Consider the following 19,791-nt stretch of genomic DNA (forward strand, 5'->3'; position numbering starts at 1 on the left):
AACACTGAAGTAAACACGAGGCATGCGTGCTGATGCTTACACATACAGTACAGTAGAGACAGTGTGAGACAAGGACAGATTCCGTACGTGGAACTGTAGTTATGCAGAGACACTGCTATGCGCTTATAACAATGTCCCAATATCCATCTGCTGCTGCCCGCTGTGTTTAAGCCATCTGGTCCAAGTTAAGTGTAATATAAAAAGCTCATTCAGATACATGGTGAGTGTGGATGCAAACTTGGCACAGCTCAGGCCCTCCCTCTCTCCCACCAGCTCCACCACCTCTCCCCTGCTTAGGCCCGATTTAAGTCTAGACATCATATTGGAAAATGGCTCACACGCCACAAATACACTAGAAATATTCCAACTGTACTACACTATTTATGGAGGCCGAAATGTGTCTTTACCTGCTTCAGAATAGGCGGAATGGAGTAATGCTACGTGCATGTCAGCTAATGGAAAACAAATGCAGAAAATGTCCCAAAAGCATAACCTCAGTGTTTCATTAACGACTAATCTGGACAATGTGGAGGACTGTGCTGGAGAGTGATAGAACCAGTAAAAAACCCCAAAAAACCCTTAAAACATGTGACTGTGTGTTAGTGTGTCCAAGGACTGACAAAAAAATACAGTTACATGATGACAGGAGTATAAGACAAAGTGTACATGTGCATAAATCAGTTGGTGAAGATTTATTGCCTACTCTTTGATGAAAACAACACAGCTAGACAAAAAAGGGAAAACACAATATAAAGAATGTGATTTCATATCAGCCAAGCAGACAAAGAGAGCAGGAGCTCACCCCGGTTTTGTTAGCCGTCAGGGCTGGGGGGCTGGGAGGAGGTGCTGGCCGTCAGACTGGGGTCTGGGATGCGGGGCCTCCCTGCTACTGCAGATAAGGAGGTGGTCCGCTTGCCTCTACCCCAGAGAGAAGGGTTACATCTCCTGGGTCTAGGTGCGGCTTGCAGGGCGGGGGGACCTGGACCTGGGATATAGAGTATGTTTGGGGAGTGCGACTGTCTGTGCAGTGTCTATTTGTGTCTGTCTACACGTTGGGCGAGTGCCGAGTATTTGGTTGTGCATATGGGGTGGGAATGCACGTCTGTGTCTGCGTGTGCCTGTTCGTCTGTGTCTATATGTCAGGTTGGGTCTTAGACTCAACCTCTCTGGGTACATCTCAGGCCCTCTAAAGTACGGAGGCCTATCTCCCCTCACCACACTCCCTGCTGGTGGCTGATGCCCTCAGACGTTGGTGTGTTGGTAGTCCTTGTCGTCTGGGGCTGGGCGCTCATGTATGTACCGGCTCACTCCTGGTGGCCGATTGGCGGGGCCTGGCACCTGTGGCCCGGTCGGGCTCCTTCCGGGGGGTGGAGTGCCCTCAGGCCTCTGGGCCTGAAGCTTGGCCCTCTCTGGCACAGCTGGCTGCTGGCAGAGCCCGCGGGCACGCCACTGCAACCCCCTCTGGCCTCTGCTCCGTAGCTGCGGGGTGACCTCTCCTTTGGGGCTCTACTCAGCTCTTCCCAGGAGGGTGGCACGGTTCCCCCCCCTTTGGTGGTCCTCCTCGGGTCCTTGTACTCTGGGGCCTCTGGATATCTGGGGCCTGGATCTCCTCTATACCTGCTTCATACCCTGGGGGACGGGGCTATGGCTCCCCACACTCCCTAGCAGATCGTTACATGGAGAAACCTTTGGAATACAAGCATGCTGATCCACACAGGTGTGCACACAGGTGTACACACGGGTGTTCACAGACGCGGACTACACCTTTCTTGGCTGCTGCCTCAAAGCACATTGTGCGCTGTCTATCTTGCGTGCTGCACAATATCGTTTATTATTTAGTATCTACTGTTATCTACTGCTAGCTAGTTTATTTAGATGGTGCTGTTTTTTTTATTATTATGTTGCTCTTTGTTGTTTGCTTTCTCTTCTGTTTTTTTTTCTCCATACAGGTGATCCAGGTGTTTGTTTTTTTTTTGTTTTTTTTTCTTTCTTCCCCCCCTTCTCACCGTCTCTTCTCCCCTTTGGTTTTCTTTCTCTCCCTCTCTTTCTTTCATTCTTTCTCCCTGTCCTATCCCCCAGTCATGTCTGTCCCGTTTGTAGCAACTGAAAATAAAAGAAAAATTCATAATTATAATAAAGGTCAATCAAATGGACCAATATGGCAAGGCCATGATGATCCACTTGGTAAAATAAATCCACTTGGCATCTTTCTTGGCCTTAAGACAACAATTCTGATGGCTAAAGATCCAAACGGGACACAAAAAAAAAAAAAAAAAAGAGAGCAGGAGCTCGGCATGAAACCTACCAGGAGGAACTGGGTGAATTCTCCGTAGCTGAGCTGCTTGTTCCTCTTGGTGCCAAAGTGCAGCCGTATAAACTCACAGTCCCAGTTGAAGGGGATGTGCTGGTGGATGGTCGTCTGGCCAAAAACCTGCTTCACATCCTCTACAGAGGAGACAATAAATGAGATAAAACATTATTTGTAATATTATTTATTTCCTCCATTAACAAGATGCAATAAGTTGATCCTGCAGACCATTGATATTACAATAACAATGCTATTTGTCATCATTAGTATATTGTTAATTAACCTCTGCAAGTGCTCAGGCCAAAGTTACTTCTAACTATATTCTGTTGATTAGGTCCATCTGTAACTATAGCAACTCCACGGAGTAGTGGTGAACAAATTCACCCCTTGTGCCGGCCCCGAGCCCAAAGATCTGTGCCAAAACAAATATGTGGATCTATCCACTGTGGTGACCTCTTGGGAAATAAGGGAGAAGTTGATAATGTGTGGGTTCATCTGTGAATATGTGTCATTTTCTAACAGCTCATATTTTACTAGTGGAATCCTAAATTGGCACTCCAAGAATCCCAAACTGAGAACTACAGGAGACGTCTGAAACAGCAAAGATGGTAGTAGAAGTTTAATTTGCAAAAACTGCACGTTTGTGCAAAGTTTTCACATCTGACTGCTGAGTGTAAACATGCAGTTATGTCCTGGTGTCCACTGAAAGAAAAGTCAAGTAAATACAGAGAAATTTCAACCTAATGTGCGCTAACTATTGCATGTTCCAGATGACAATAAAGTAGTTCTTCTACAAAATAACTGCCCATACAAGTTTCAGTATGGCTGCCAAGAGGCGAGACTCGCTCTAGAATAACTTTGATAACATGGAAGCACTTAAGCACAAGTGCCTTCGACTTTTAAAGAAACTTGGTAAATGAACCTTGCTCTGCTGCCCTATTGACTTCTTGTAAAACAGAGACTATTTAAACAAAATGCAGCAACCAGCGAGGCAAAGCAAAAGCATACCAGCTTTTCCTCGAACCTTTAACAATTACAGATCGCACCGCACTTTTAAGGCTAATGGCCGTGCGTCGTATGAGGCCTCCATTAAATAAAAATCCATCCACGGTTTCTTCCTGTTCAGGTTTTTAGTTTGCTCTAATTAAGACCTCAAATCTGAATGCTGCAAAGTCGTGTGAGTCAAGCCTTAACAAATAGCATGTGTTTCCTGACTTCTGGTTAACATTAGTAATTATTTCATTTCCCCCCCCTCCAAAATAAATAAAGAAATAAAATAAAAAATGTGCAATTGTTGCTGACAAAATGTCAACGTCAATCTCGCGAATACAATTCTGCTCTGATTGAGACTTAAGTTCCCCTAAATCAGTGGTGAATGACACATGGCAGAACTTGTTCGAGCTGTGTAGGCTCTGTATTGAGAAGGAAAGGCTTTTCTTCTCACTTATGTTCCTCTGCCTGAACCCTCTAAGCCTCTGCAGCCAGTGGAGTGGAGAGACACTGAACATGAGTCCTAAATTACAGCCTTACTAAAGAAACAAAAACAAACCAATAGAGCGACCTGTTTCTTATTACCAAACAGGCTGCGCTGAAGGAGTGGAGAAAGGAAAAAGGAGGAAAGAAACTATTTTTTTTCCTTTTTTCTTTTTTTTACAGAAAGGGAGGGAAATAGAGAGTGAGTGAGTGAGAGAGAGGGAGAGAAAAGAAAGGTAATATTTACTTCAGCCCAGCATTACCTTCTGAAGGAAGACAGCTTGTGTGTGTGTGTGTGTGTATGTGTGTGTTTCTTTACACTTTAATGAGGCAATAAATATACAGCCTTTAATTCTTTAAAGGACAGGCCGCTCCCGAGTGTGACGTTTATATTATCAGCTTTTATAGACCTGTCAACACTCAGACCTCTTTAAGTCTTTTTTTCCCTCCCCACCTTTCTTCTTCTTCTTCTTCTGTTTTTTTGTCTTTCTGGCGGAGCTACAACTGCATTTATACGCTATGTTACGTTGCAGTTTTTATGAAGTCAACTTTCCAGCAAATTATGCATTTATATTTTTTACGTGCTACAAATTCTGAGCAATGCGCCGCCCTTGTACTTAACACAAAACTGCTCGGGTTATTATCGAATAATAATAAAAAAAATAAAAATGGCCTGACAGAAAAACTAAATGAAATTTGGAAAAAAAAAAACAGAAATCGGACTACAGACATTTATTACACAGGGAAAACAAACAGGGCTTTAATGCGGCACGAGCTGCAGGTATGAATGCTTTTAATAGGTAATAAAAGAAAGGAGTTCTTATTTCTGTGCCTGGCTTGGTGAGGCTGTTTAATCAAATGAGTGGCATGAATAGTGAAAAAGAGAGCAGGAGTAAAAAAAAAAAAAAAAAATCTGCAGTGTGTCACAATAAAGCAACTTTGACAAGCCTATAATCTCAGCCACCAGTTATTTGCTTTTCTTGGTGAACACGGTCGCCCGATGCAAGTGGCAGACGCTGCAGCCAGTGTTTATGCGTTGCACGATGTGTGCTATGTTTTTCGTACAATTTTCCACTCGTACGCAAGTCTCATAACTCGCAAGTTTTGGGATATTCATTAACCTTTGGGAGACGCAGAAAAACAGCAGACCTTTTAATTGCCACCAAGACAACGTCACTCTAATTGATCCTTTTAAATATGAAAATTTACATATGTGCATATATAATCACCCGCAATGATCTTGCACCCTGTCGACAGCAACAATTAAAATGAAATTCACTTACTCTTCCCCTGTTTGCGAGCGGGATGTGTGCACTGCATTTCAAATCAAGCCTAATGTGCCAACACCTCGCACACCTACAGAAGGCTGGCATTAGACTTGTTTAAATCAATTAGGCAAATGTGAAATGAGCAACGAGTACAAATGTCTTCCCTTTTCACCTACGAGCTTCCAGGCATCACAGTAATGGTGCCAATCATGCACACACACACACACACACACACACACACACACACAGAGCCACCCACCCCTTCCTCCATCTTCATCTGCATCCCGTAGTTTCCGCCAAACCTCTCCAACGCCGACCCTAACCTCATTTCTGCAGATAAGCTACCAGACCACGTACAGTATTTTTGTTTGTGGATGCAGCTCTAACAGAACAGACAAGTTGAGGTCAGACTCCCCCCCCCCCACCCAACCCTCCACTCCCCGCACCTCCACATAAACAAAGGAGGACTGCACGAAAACTTCTTCAGGGCACATTTAAGAGGAGCGCGCTGCCTGAATAAGTCTTTGGTAAATGTCAGCGAATGAGGTTCAGTGTTCAGACCTGAACTTTGTCTCACTTTACATAATAACATTATTGCTACGATTCAATAAACCGGCACTTCTATTAAGTCCTGATTAGTTTTGTGAGCTGGTATCATCCTCAACATGATACGAACGCACAACCTGAGGAAACTGCAACATTAGAAAGAGTAGAAAAGGTTTTCCCAGTGTATCTTTTTTTGTCTCTCCAGATTTTGTTTTACTTGAACTAAGAACACATGTGTCGAGCAAATGACTTACCTGACAATATATAACAAAGACAACGATGCTTTTCTCATGATTGAAACTGCGGTACGTGTGATAAGAATATCAATACCATAACAGGAACAGTTTAAAATGAGCACAAAATACGCGTCTGTACCAGAAGTGATCATAACTTTCTGAGCTTTTTACTTTGAGCAGTGAATCAGTATACACTTTTAAAGTTTATCACAATATCTACTACATGCATCAGAATCAGGATCAGAATTATGTTTAGTAAAAATAAAATATGTTTAATAAAAAAAACTGTGGTACGGAAATTGATTGTCTGGCATTTACATCAGATTTGCACAGTAGATGCATCTGTGCAAACTTAACTACAGCTAAAGGTTAACTTGTAAATCAGATGCAGAGTTACTTACCAAAAGTGGTAATCCCAATGCCCGTTTTATCAAACAGCAGGAAGGCAACCATGAAAAGTGAGTCTGGGGCACACAGCACCGATTCAAATGCTACAAACTCCTGAAAGGAGATCAAGCTAGGAGAGAGAAGGACAGAGGGAAAGAGGATAAGTAGGTCTGTAACAGACGGTTAAATGCTGCCATTTGAGCTGATTCATTACTGTGGTACGTTGTGTTTCAGGTTCCCTGTATAAATACTTCATCGGCTACGCATGTGATCATTGAGTCTTTGATATTCAATTAGCCATGTAATACATAATAAAGACTTAAGCGTAAATTACACTAATGAAATGAAATATTAAATAAAATAATTTAAAAAAACAAGTGATTTTTACACAGCATTAAACTGTAGACACCGTCATAATTACTGCCACACAGTGGCAAACCAGCACACTTGGACAAGCTATCAATCTGCGCAACACGTAATTCAAGCAGCCTTTTATCCTTTTAGTCTGTTATTCCATATGTAATGTAATAAAAAAATTATCGAGTGTGACAGCAAGAAAATAAAACATTTTTAAAAGCTCAGTGTGTGTTCCCAGTCTGCGCTGGCAGCTAACACTGAGAGGGCCAACTTTACACCACACAAAAAAGGCTTGAAATAGGACGTTTCACATGCAGAGTGTGCCATTTTAAACAAGCAGACAGGTGTGCAGGGGCTTGGGAGCCAGTTAAGGACATCAACATAAATTTAATATAAGATGAAGCCATTATGTGAAAGCCAACAGGAGCCATGGCGAAAAACGAGAAAATGAAGGGTGAACTTTGTTTGCCACAACACTATGAGACGAGCTGAAAGTCTAGTTTTCCTATTACAGCACTTCATCTCTTTGTCACTGTTTTCCTAGAAGCCTCAATAGAGGTACACACGTCCACATGTACCATCAGCAAGCAAAAAAATAAACACAAAAACACTGCCTATGTGTGAGCCCACTGAGAGCCCCCTCAGGAAAGTCCCACTGTGGAGAACTGGACCACGCAGTCTAGCCTTTATATAGGCCCTGGTTCACAGTTGCCCTAAGTCCATTATGAATTTCACAAATGGATCTGATAATTACAGGAAGGGTCAGCGTTAATGAGCAGTCCCCGAGCATCCATCTATTTCAATTTCCGAGGGGGAGTGTGGCAAGGAAGGAGGGGGGGCAGTGATTGCATTTTCCTTGTTGTTGTAATTAATTATGTTACTGATGAAATTTAGAGGTGTTTGTTTGGCCTTTAGAGTTTAGGTTTCAGGCTTGTGTGCATTTATATATACACAAAGTATAGGTTTATAACCAGAAAAAGACTGCAGTATAGAAGACTGGAGGAGGAGGCGTCGACAGAAAGTAGTGCTTTAGGAACTTATTCTTAAACATGAATCCCAGAGATCTTTCATAAAGCAGCGCTTGGATAAAAGCTTTATAGTCTTTTGAATGCAGTCTTCAAAACTACTTTTTCTCCCTTCCAACATTTGTGAAAAACCCAACGAGGCAAAGCGGCAGCGACAAAAGACACAGATTAATACCTGCTTTCAATAAAAACCCAGAAATACATTTCGAAAGATAGCATCGATACATTTCGAGAAAGGCATTGTGTGTGTGCTGGAAAGGGAGCCGCTCAAGAACAAAGGGAAGTGTGGAGAGGGGATAAAAGTGAGCGTACGGTTTCTCCTCAGCGGCAACTGAAATCAGCTGTCATTGTTTCAAAGGCAAGGCTAATTGTTTTATTAACTAAGCAGGTAGTTCTTAAGAGCAGGCCCCCGCTGATGGTAAGTAGGTGGAAGGGGGCACAAAAGCTCACTGCAGAGTCCGGGGATCTACTGTTAAAAACAAGGCTAATACCCTCGCCGCTCACACTGCTGGAATACTCACAAACTCTCCAACACCTCGCCGATCCTGTGCAACACGTGCACAGCACACTCGCAGGTTAATAGAAGGAATTTAAGCAAGCACAGCCTCAAAGACTCACAGAGAATCGCTGTTTTGAGATGGAAACAAGGGAAAATGTCAGCTATGTGTTTTTGGAGTTCTTTTCACACGCATCAATTTGCATTCACGCTGGTCATCCCGTCTGTGTTTTCCCAGACATGGATAATCAGGATATTAGTGTAACCGAGAGGGCCGTTGATCAAGAAAGGGATTGGACCACGGGGGTGGGGAGGGGTCCAGACAAGATCCAGGGGGCATCTCCGTAAAGCGCACTGAAAAACATTCCACGTGCTCATAAGCATTTACACACAACTCTGCAGTCGGGGATGAAGCTTATGATGGTTGATTAGCAAGCGCCATGACGGCTGCAAAATGATTACCATGAGGGGAAAAAAAGGGGGGGGGAGGGTTGCATCATTTTTTGCTATGCAGACTCAAACCCTGACGAGACCGCTCAATAATCAAATCAACCAACAGCATCTACCAACCATCAACTGCTATGGCATGTGTCCAGGGCTGCCCCATCCATGTTTGCAGGCTGGGATGAACCGCGGAAGACGGGGCTAATGTGATACTCCTCATTTGCTTACTTTACTCCATGGGATTTGTTAAATCCTTTAAACAGCAATATTTATGGGATGTATTACATGACAAAGGCTTGCATGTGTTTCTATGGATGACAGCTGAATGACACTTTTGTCATGATGCCAATTCAATGCAGTTTAAACTGTCTCCGATATGCCTGTCTGACATTACAACTATATTCCACATATATATGTTTATCTCATCTTCATCACCCAGCTTTTACTTCTGTCTTCTCTCAGCAGGCATTTAAATACACAAAAAATATACAAAAAAACCCAGGCTTGGAAATACTGTTTACAAGTAACATAAATGCATGGTGTTGCTGTGGCCCGGCTGATAGAAAGACAGCTCTCCTTCGTTGATAGTAGTGGGGGAGAGGGGCCTAGAGGGGCTTCAATAATCCCCTGTCCGTGGCATCTTGGCACTGTTACTGACAGCCTTCCACCCACCTAGAGAACACTTGCACACAGACACACCCCAAAAACCCCACATACACACACACACGCAGGTGAGCGGTATGTGTTCGGCTTCTAGGAGTGGACACCCACCAGTCCAAGTCCAGAATGCTCGCAGCCTCTGGAAGACTGCTATTTTCCCAGCACGCTCCCTTAACAAAGTTTTTTCTTTTTTTTTTTCCAAACCTCCAAGAGTCTATGGGTGGAAGTGTTTTTTTTTTCACACTTGAACAGATGCTTCTATCAAAATATCAGGGGGAAGAAGGAACGGATAGAAAGGTAGGGAGTCGGAAAGAGGCGAATGAAATAGAGGGAGCTCAGAGTGCATTGTAGTATGTGAGTGCAAAGAGAGAGTGATGATCAGATAGGAGGAATGTGCGAAAAGCCAAACAAGAAAAAGAGAGGACATAAATAAGTTGACTGAAAGAGAAAAATCTTTAAACCGTCTTCTAGGCCTGTATGTCAGGTCCCTGGAAATTGAGGCATCTCCACCCTCAAAGCCCTGTTTCTGTTTCGCTCTCTCTTGATCTATCTATCTATCTATCTATCTATCTATCTATCTATCTATCTGTCTCTCTGTCTCACGGGGACGGCGAGAATAAGAGGGAGAAAAGTGATTTCCACATAACAGATTGTTAGGACTGTCACTATATCCCCTGATTTACACAGTCACAGAGAGGGAGACAGACAAATGTATTTTCACTGTTTACATTGCTCCCCCCCCATTCCACAAACATTGAGCCACTCAGATACACACTCACACACACATTGTGTAAGAAAAATTTCTCTCGCACAACACAAAAGTAAGCGAGCGTGCCACCTCCCATCCGACCCCCTGCTAAATCTATTGTCCCCACACTCATCTTGCTGAAATGGAGTCCTACCTGGCAAAAACAGCAGCAGGCGCACTAGCTGCAAATACGCTGCACCTCATATACCGACCGAAACGTATTGTTCGCAAGTGTATTTGCATGAGATCGGGCATGCTGGATGAAAATCCAGCCGCTAAAGTGGCTTGTTTTGTCTTGCTCCTTGTTCTTTTCTGGAGCTTTGCACGGCTGAGTGCTTAAAAAGAGAAAACAAAAAAACTACGCAATTCTGTTTTCATGCTACAGGCGACGGCCCCGAGGCTGTCGCATCTCTACTTATTGTGTTTCTTCTGTGTTTGTGAGGTCTGCAGAATAATCATCTGGTCTCTTTTGCCTCATCAACTCGTTTGTCTGTTAAAGTTCAGGAAGAAAATAACACATCACAATGCACAGGCCTGTACAGCGACTATACGAAAAGAAAGTGAATCACATCTAAACTAAGTCTAAACAATATTTGGAAGAAAAAAAAAGATTTTTTTCTTTTAAAAATGACTCTTTTTCCTGTTTTGCCCCCATATCATTTCCATTCTCTTCCACAAAACCAAAATGAGGTTTAGATACAAAGCCTGGGCCATGGGTTCCTAATAGATTTACCCTGATGCCACGGCCACCATTTATCCTGCTCCAAAGCCGCACAATGCAACTGAGTGCTCCTGAATAGCATGGGCAATTACAGTGCATGTGTGATTTTTTTTCTCTCTCTCTGTGTATGTGTGTGTGTGCGTGCGTGCGTGCATGTGTGTGAGAGAGAGCATGCACGTTGCTCTCTCTTTTTCCAATTCCGAAAACCCCCACTACTCACATCTCACTGTCCTCTGTAAGTGCAGACACACACACACACATACACACACACACCTTAAAGCAGATGTAATAACATGAAACTACACAGCCATGTGCACTTTGCTCTTTGTAGAAGCCCAGGTGGTTACCATGGCAATGTGGGCCTTTTTTTTAAATCTTTTTTGACTTACCCTAACATTTTATTACCCATCATTATGTATCATTAAATACATACATATTAATGTAAAAAACAGGGGTGATGGGGATGGGAGGGGGGAGGCGTAAGTGTGAAATTAGGGGTGTATCTACAAAAAAGCCAACACCTGACAGGGGCCTTGGTGGTTTTGATGTCTCATTGCTATATAATTCATGTATGAACGTCCCCCTGTGCATTTCTTACACCAAAGGATTAAGTCATAGGTTTGTTTATAAAATGCAAAGTAACACTAGGAGGCTAGTCACACAAGATCAAAGGGATACATAATCCATGTACTAATAGCTTTAATAAGAGTCTATCATGAGCTTACCTCCTAGCAGGTGGCTTAATATTAATAAGGCTTTTTCTTTCTCCAGTCTTGATCCACCAACCAAAAGAAACGTGCATCTAGCCAATGTCTGATTTAGGCTTCTGTGTTGAATCTATGCAACACCTACAACACAGCCTATGCAAGTGGTCAATGCAGTTGCCAACACACTATTTCGTGAGGAGTTTCTCACTTCAGTTTCATCCATTCTCTTCCAGCTAGTTCAAAACATGGCAGTAAGAGGAGCTGGAAATGCACAGGAGGAATCAATGGTACCAAACAGGCCTATCAGAGTCGCTGAGGCCTGCATTAGCATGACGTGTAGCTACATTTCTAAGATTGTGCATGTAGGGCTTTAGAAAAGTTTGTGGTCATGACGTACCTATGGCATAAACTTAACACAGATGTATTAATCCACTGTTATTCTACAGAGTGATATCGATGACATGTTGTGGTTAAGCAGAATAAAAGTAGTTCTTCCATGCTTTGAACACCACGAGCAAAGTGATATTTAGTTCTAATATATTCAAGAGAAAACAGACTTCCTATTTTTGGTATCATCAAAACTAGCTACCCCAAAAAGAGTCTAGATCAGGGGTCCCCAATCCCAGTCCACGAGGGCCGGTGTCCCTGCAGGTTTTAGATGTGTCCTTGATCCATCACAGCTGATTTAAATGGATAAATTACCTCCTCAACATGTCTTGAAGTTCTCCAGAGGCCTGGTAATGAACTAATCATGTGATTCAGGTGTGCTGACCCAGGGTGTCAAACATAAGGTCCAGAAGCCAGAATCAACCTGGCAAAGACTCCAGTCTGGCCCACTAGATAGATTTGGCAAATAAGAAGGGCATACATTTTGGACTTTTATTTGTATTTTAATAGGCTTTGCTGCTTCTCTCTCCTATTAATGAAATTGAAATTACATTTTTTTTCTTATATTGAAACATCTCAGTCAAATGTGTAGTTAAACTTCTGGTGACTTCTAAGATCAAAGTAGAGTGTATGTGGCCCATCATGTAATCTCTGGTTTAGAGCCCTTAAGCAAGATAAAAATATCCACAAAAATATCTACCCTCCTAGAATTGTCTACAAAACCCTACATATGTGAAATTTTCATTGCCTAAAAGATAAATGGTACACTGACCCATCTTTCTTCTGGTCCACCACTCCAGCCAGCAGATTTGTGGCCTCATTGGTCAGCAGAATGTCCGTGTGAGCATGGAGGAAACGGCTCACAAAGTCCTGCGCCGACATGAAGTATTTCTCATTCTTCTTGACGCTGGCATACTGTAAAACAGAACATTTTTTTTATAAAAAATAAAGACACAAGGCTGAGCTTTAGAAATTCATTAAAAAAAAAGAAAAGAAACCCAAATCAAAAGATGGGAGAAAACCTTCTTTGAAACTAGGCAAACTCAAAAAAGAGAACAAAACATATAAGTCAAATCCCACCTTTTCAAAAATGGCTTTCAACTCAGTGGGGTCGGCCCTCCTAGGCAGAACTGCCTGCAAAATGATGAGAGAATGTTTTGTGAATAGACATACCAAACCTATATCATCATCTGAGCCGGTCCTGGTGAGCCACATTGTAGAACAATGTTTTTTTTCTTTTTGGCTACTGGCTTGTAAACAAAGCTTTGTCTGTCTGCAACCACCTCTTACACACTGGAATGCTTTTAATCACATACCTGTGATCACATATTGTACAGTCAAGGTTTCTTAATTAGCTTTTTATGTTATTTTTTATTGTTTTAGACAATATTTCTTAGGGCAAGGATGTCAAACTCATTTTACATGGTGGGCCACTTTGATCTTAAGTGGGCCGGAGCAGTGAAACTCCCCTTTCACTCAGTGTAAAGAAGTTTAACTACACATTTAGCTGTGAAGTCTTAATATAAGAAAAATACTTCATTTCAACAGTATTTCTTAGTTTTTCTAGGGGATAAAGAAATACTGCTGTGAGAAATGAAAGAAATGTGTCAGCGTGACTTAAATTGTAACAACTGAATTTGTAAAATTACAGAAAAATGAAAAGTGATATAAAAAAATATCAGACTGTTTTTTAGTGTAGACGATTGTAAAATAAATAAATAAATAAATCTACAGTAAAAAACAGGCAATTTTCTGTCATTTAATTCTATATCTATTACTTATGTACGGTGGTGTAGTATGATTATCCAGAGGTAAAGTTTTCATAAGTAAGAGAAGCAGCAAAACTTAATAAAATACAAATAAAAGTCCAAAATCTGTGCCTTTCTTCTGATTTGCCAAAGCTGTCTAGTGGGCCAGATTGGAGTCTTTGCCGGGCTGATTCTGGCCTCTGGACCTTATGTTTGACACCCCTGTCTAAAGGGAATGAATTATATATGTTGTCTATAGGTTTCTACATTTAGTTAAAGCCTCTGGAAAAAGTTTGTGAAACCTTTAGAAGAAACGTCAGTACCTCCCGTCTCAGATAAGAGCTACACACAGCTGTAGGTGATGATGATGGTGTCAAAAAACATGTTAGAAGTTTCCTCCGCTCTGCGGGAACTTCTGCACCCGGTGGGGCGTTCATAACAGAAACGCCACAACTTGTAGCATGATGCTATCCAAGGTTACCGGTGACTACAACCGACTTTTTATTAAGTAAGGTGGAGAAGAGGCCAGGGAGGAACAAGGTGGAGTTAGAAAAAGGAAAGGAAAAAAAGGAGTGAAGGAAGCGATAGCATCATTGCTGCATTTTACATCACTGTGGAAACACCACTTCATTCAGCTTATAATAAAAAATGCTGCAAGCCAAATATTCACCAACTAGCTAACCGGGACCAGTAAAGTCTCAATGTCATTACCGTGTGGTCAGTGTTAAACTCTAGCACATCCTATTAGCTGGCTAACCGGCAGTTAGCGAGCCCTCCTCCGGGCAAACGTCATGACAGGCGGAGGGCTTCGGGCCGCACACCCCCTGCACCGGGCACACATCACCGACAAGGCGACAGCTCCTGCCAGCAACACGGGGAGGTGACGTGGGGAAAACTCAGCAGCTGCTTACCTTTGTTGCCATGCTAAAGCGAGCTCACTGTCAGATAGTCCTGTTCACTTCCTCCTGCGTGACGGCGTTCCCATGGAGATTACGCGCCGGTGCAGTGCCAAAGGAAGGTGAAAGAGGATCAACCGCGCACGTGGTGCGGGCCATGGAAGGTCGGGTTGTTTTTTTGTTTTTTCAAATTGTATTTGTTTAATTTTTTATTTTATGCATTTACAGAGAGAAAGTTCTCTTGTTGGTACTGTGTCTTGTATTAATCTATTACACACTCCTAGGATGCATAGGATGCATAAGGCATAGGATGGAGCACAAGGCCCTGATAATATGTGCATGGATACCTAAGGAGTCTAAATATTTGTTTTGCCACTTTGCAAAGAAGACATTCACTATAAAATCAGTTTAGGCTCTGTCCCAGACACTAAGGTGTCACACGCTAAGCTCATTTTAAAGTTACAACTCAAAATAATCATCCATTCCTTTATAATCCTTATCCAATAAAACTTAACACACTTATTTTGACCTTTTGGCTCATATACAAACATGCATACGTACACTCACTATCAGAATTTGTTTGCCACCAGCATAGCTGTATGTAAAGAAATAGTCACATCATCATAGGTATATTGTAATGATTTCTTGTCATTTTTCTGTAAAACACATTGGAAAACTTGGAAAAGCTTTAATATGAAACAAAATCATGTTTGTGTGGGCTTATTCTTACACGCGCCAACTATCTATTGTACTGAGCAACAGAGACCTGTAGACATCAGTGTGAAAGCCTCAGTTCCTTCCTCCAGCCTTTTCTTTCCTTGCAGCAAATGGTTCCTATACTTTATATCCAGCTTTTCTAGCCCATCTGTGTCTTGTGCCAGGAGGGAAAAGGTACAGAGAGAATTTCATGACTACAAAAGCAAAGGTTAACATTACTCACAGCATAAAAACAATTTAAAAGGGAGCAAAAGGGCCCTAATGGCCCGACAGTCTTCAAAGAAAATGTATTTTGCGCTCAAAATAATTCATAGCTTTTTGCTGGTGGCTTTTCAGCTTCCCGGAGACCCAGCATGAACCACTGTATTTTTCCCAGCAGGCTCTCTGCTCCTCGCAAAATGGCCTTCACCAGGGCATACCTTGCATCCCCTCCAAATATTGACAGCACCGGGTCCATCGCTTATTGGAAAAATGGCTGTAAGTAATGTTTTATCAGCCGATGCAATCTCCACACCTGTATTTTCTCCTGTCATATGACAATATTTGACAAGATTAATGATTTGATCCAGTGACTTATTTCCCATCACTGTCAGTCTGCTGCAAACAACTCGCTTGCTTGTGGCATTTAGTAAAAAAAAGCATGTAGTAGCATTTTCATTTGTATTATTCATGAACTGCAAAGTTTGTATGAGATGTGCAAACTAGTGTGTAGCAGCTTAGACATGAAACTCGTGATTTTTTTAACAAGGTAATTCCTTTAAAAAAAAAATCCCACTGGGCGAAATTACTTTGCTTGTCAAGCCTTGTAGAAAGGAAACCAACAATGATTGTGCCAACCACCAAAAAAGCAAGCGGGTTAAAAATAAACCTTGCAACCTTTGAACTTCCACGGCTTGAGGGGTCTCCTGCCCACGTCCCCGAGGACTCACGTGTCCTGACAGCTTGAGCGATGAGTGGCGGACGGCTGTCTCAATCCGCCTCCTCCTATTTTTAACCCACACTAAACACAGAGCTTCGAAAATAGGCTCGAGCTCTAAACAAATGATTAATAGGGCATTTAGGGTCTCCCCACTGACCCGTGTGTCCCTATTAACAGCCAATAACACAGGCCCTTTGGGGTCAAAAGGTTTAAAGACTTTCTAATAAAAGTAGCAGAGACATGGGGATGTGTTTTGGAGGAGAAAAAGTTTTGTCTCAGTTTGAAATGCTGACAAGTTAATAATCCCTTCTCAAATGGCCCCACCGCAGTAAAATGGCCAGTTTGTTCTTACTTTTTATTGCTATCATCTGTCAGTCACTCACATCTTTTTTTCTGCCTCTTCTTAAGTGGACTGAAAGAGCTAAAACAGCTTTACAGTAATGTTCTTGCTGGGGCTTTATTCTCCTTCCCCACTCTTTCTTTTCTTTTTTGGATGAATGTGAATTCTTATTGTAGTTTTAGGAAGGAAATGCCTAATGGATTCCCAAAGACGTATTCATGACATGGTAATGAGATTCAAATTTGTAAGACGTTTTTACCTGAAAAAAAAGAGGAGTGTGGTTGTGGCAGTGGCTTTGTCCTGTTTTCCACAGCTAAAGAATGCAATTTTTCTGTCACTCTCACTATTCCTAATGCCATTTTGAAATGTATGTGATGAAGATACAAAACCAAAGAGAGCTTAAAAGTGGAAACATCCTAGTAATGCACTGATGTGTCGCTTGTCATAACTGGGTTTCCTAGGGTTGATGTAGAGCACGGGTCAGTGGTAAGTTATATCCTGAAAATGTAATGCTTCAAATTGTTATCATTGTACTCATATATTTTTATCAGTAATGAAAATATACGAGCAGAAGAAGAATATAAGAAATGTTTCTGGCAGGTAGATCCAGCGTGAAAGAGATATTTTACAGGGTTTTACAACCTCAGAAAATTATTTCTTCATGTAAAAAATATCAGAGTACTGTGCTGTATAATATGGATAGCTTTTGGTTGCCATTGTATTTTTACTCTTTTTATACTACTGTAGTTTATTTCCAAATTAATTAGGTTATTTGCTCTATTTACTTTAAACTGTATTCAAATGCTGTACCTCTGTGTCTGTAAAAGCACAATTCCCTGAGCTGAGTCTAAATCTGGATGTCCTAACCTATTTTTTCTGGATTCAGTTTCTTCTCTTTCTTTAACTGTGACCAGATATCAGCTCTTATAAGTAAATACGTTTATTTATATAGCGCTTTTCAGGAACAAAGGTTACAAAGTGCTTTATAATATAAAATAAGATAAAGCAATTAAAACATAATATAAGGAAGCCTTCAAAGGTGGATCTGAAGCTTTTTCTACTCCTTGTACTCCACTGTAGCAGTAATGGCGCTGTAGTCAACATTTTCAGCAACATCAGCTGTGGCCAGGTGTAATTAATTGCCACAGGGGTTTGGTCATGGTGGCCGGTTGCTAGCTAAACCGTCTGTGTGATGTGTTTTCACTATGGTAAACACATCACAGAACCACAGCGATCCGTTTAAATAAAACATGTCTGAAAAAACCAACACAATTCAGCTTAATTAATAATTTAAAACACTGAAATTTCCACAAGTCTTTGTCCTTGCCTGCACTGAATATTTTACATAATCTGTACAATCTCCTTGGAATGCAATACATTTTTACAGAAAAGTTTCATTTCTGTACAATTACTGTTATTCAGTACTGAATGAGATTTAATACAGCATTGTTTTGTGTGACTTAACTGAAAATGAATATACTGTAATCTTTTTTCTACATAATTGTACAAGATTTTCTGCTATGCCGGGGGAGTTTGTTACACACTGTACACCTAATGCATCCAATATCAGTGAACTGAAAATATTTGATGCCATAAAAAACGGGTTGAAAATTAGCCATAGGTTAATGTTGCTAAATCTAAATAAGTTCTTTCTTAATAGTAATAGAGGAGAAGAAAAGTGTTGGTACAGTAAACTAATGCTAATGTAATGTGCTCATGTTTATGTGTTGCATTTTATTTTTTTATTTTTATTTTCGCTAAACTTCCATCCATTATTTTATTCTACTTATTACCTCATTATACTGACATGTGTGTTTGTGTATCTGGTAATCCAAAAAAAAGCAATTTAAAACATATTAGTAAGTCACAACATTACCTCACCACCAGAGAAGATCCTGAATACATCCAGAGATGCACAGAGATGTTATCTATAGTATTTTCACATGATTTTTTTTTTAATTCATTGAGGAAGGTATAAAGGTAAAAGAGTACCACTGTTACACATTAGTACAAAGGTAGAACATGTCTCTGATACTGCAAAGTGAAAATGTTGTTAATATAAAGGCTGGATTGAAAATGTCGGAAAGTCAAACAGGAAATATGGTTTTGTTTGTCTGTTTGTTTTTTAATGAGTTACTTTATCGATGAGGGACAGAAAGAAGAGCCCTTCAGGCTCATGTTGTAACACACCAAACCACTTTTTAAATGTACAGATGATTTTAATTTTAATTTTTTAATTTTGGCAAATTCATGTTGGCAAAATCTAATTGCATATTGATAACTGTGTATCCCTGACCTAACTTAAATCTTAATTCTTCCAATATAATAGTTTCTAAAATGGTTTCAGTTGATATTCTCAGTTTATCTTGCTCAAGGACACAACAGCACAATGGCTGCAAAACCTGTAACCACTTGATAATAACCGCCGCACTTCCGCTATAATTGTTTCCCCTGAGAACCAAAAAGATGCCAGAGTCTTTTCTTTTGTGCTCAATATTTGCAAAAATACAAACTCGGATATGAAACAAATTGCTCTGTGGAGGGGAAAAAAACATGCAAACTGGGAATGAGTATCGCAAGCCACAGAGCAGACTGTGCTCGCATACTGTGACAAGACTCAGTCAAATCTGTTTTACATAAAGGACAAGAGAGTGGTGAGGGGAAAAAATAGTGGAGCCATTCCTAGGAAATAAGCCACAGTTTAATATGTTTTACATACAAGGCAGAAAATGTGTTTTGTAGGTTTATCTTCACTGTCACTTCCATAAAAAAGTGCTAATACATAGAACAGCAAATGCATCCTTTGTTTATCAATCATATAGGGCCTATTAGCAAAATAATAGACTCTGTGCATACTCTGCTGCTGGACTAACAACAAAAACAGTTTGTCTTATAATCTACTTACTTTACACCAATCAGGTTGTCAAAGACTATTCTTAATCATCACACATAACATGCGCTGCATTAAAGTGGCATTCTTGTAAACACCATATCTGTAATAGTGTGTGACAAGCCGCCTTTGTTTACACCATAATAACTGGGTGTTTGAATAACTTCTCAGTGACTTTAAGTAACCAGCCAGACTCACTCTGCTTCCATTCAGCTGTGCAGGCTGTTAACCTGAGCTGACGTTTGGCTTGGAGTGGACTGTGGAAGATTATATATCGAACAGTAGGGCTGACTGGACTTCTCAATCATTTCACCTGCGGTCTTGAGTAATGGGAGTGCTCTCCTTGCACACACGCTTAAGATATAATGTGTGTCTGCTTGCCTCATTTGGCAAATCTTGACTTCATAAACAAGTTCACGCCCGCACGCACTCGGAGACATTTATTTGAAGCTTCACACTCTCTGTCGTGAAATTCCCCTGAACCTCAGGGCGGGCTGTCTTCACTGTAGCTTCTGAAT

At 41.1% G+C, this 19,791-nt stretch overlaps 1 protein-coding gene across 6 annotated transcripts in view; it reads right to left on the reverse strand.

The window, feature by feature from the left end:
- The window catches only part of slc25a13 (solute carrier family 25 member 13), a 54,488-nt gene extending 39,976 nt beyond the window's left edge, over positions 1-14,512 (reverse strand). For 2 of the 6 annotated variants that reach the window (XM_085445412.1, XM_085445411.1), the window contains exons 1-5: positions 14,423-14,510; positions 12,844-12,897; positions 12,536-12,678; positions 6,233-6,348; positions 2,306-2,445 (exon numbers count right to left, since the gene is read on the reverse strand). In XM_085445412.1, the coding sequence (XP_085301538.1) occupies positions 2,306-2,445; positions 6,233-6,348; positions 12,536-12,678; positions 12,844-12,897; positions 14,423-14,434 (465 nt within the window). In that variant the 5' untranslated portion in view covers positions 14,435-14,510. Of the gene's footprint in view, positions 1-2,305; positions 2,446-6,232; positions 6,349-12,535; positions 12,679-12,843; positions 12,898-14,222 lie in introns of those variants that run through there. The other 4 variants (XM_085445413.1, XM_085445417.1, XM_085445414.1 and 1 more) reach the window with 4 other exon arrangements.
- Between the last annotated feature and the right edge of the window lie 5,279 nt (positions 14,513-19,791).

This window comes from Copadichromis virginalis, linkage group LG22, assembly GCF_057382275.1.
Source record: "Copadichromis virginalis isolate Kocher_CV1m ecotype Utaka linkage group LG22, C_Virginalis_male_GT1.1, whole genome shotgun sequence".
Classification (NCBI taxonomy): domain Eukaryota; kingdom Metazoa; phylum Chordata; class Actinopteri; order Cichliformes; family Cichlidae; genus Copadichromis; species Copadichromis virginalis.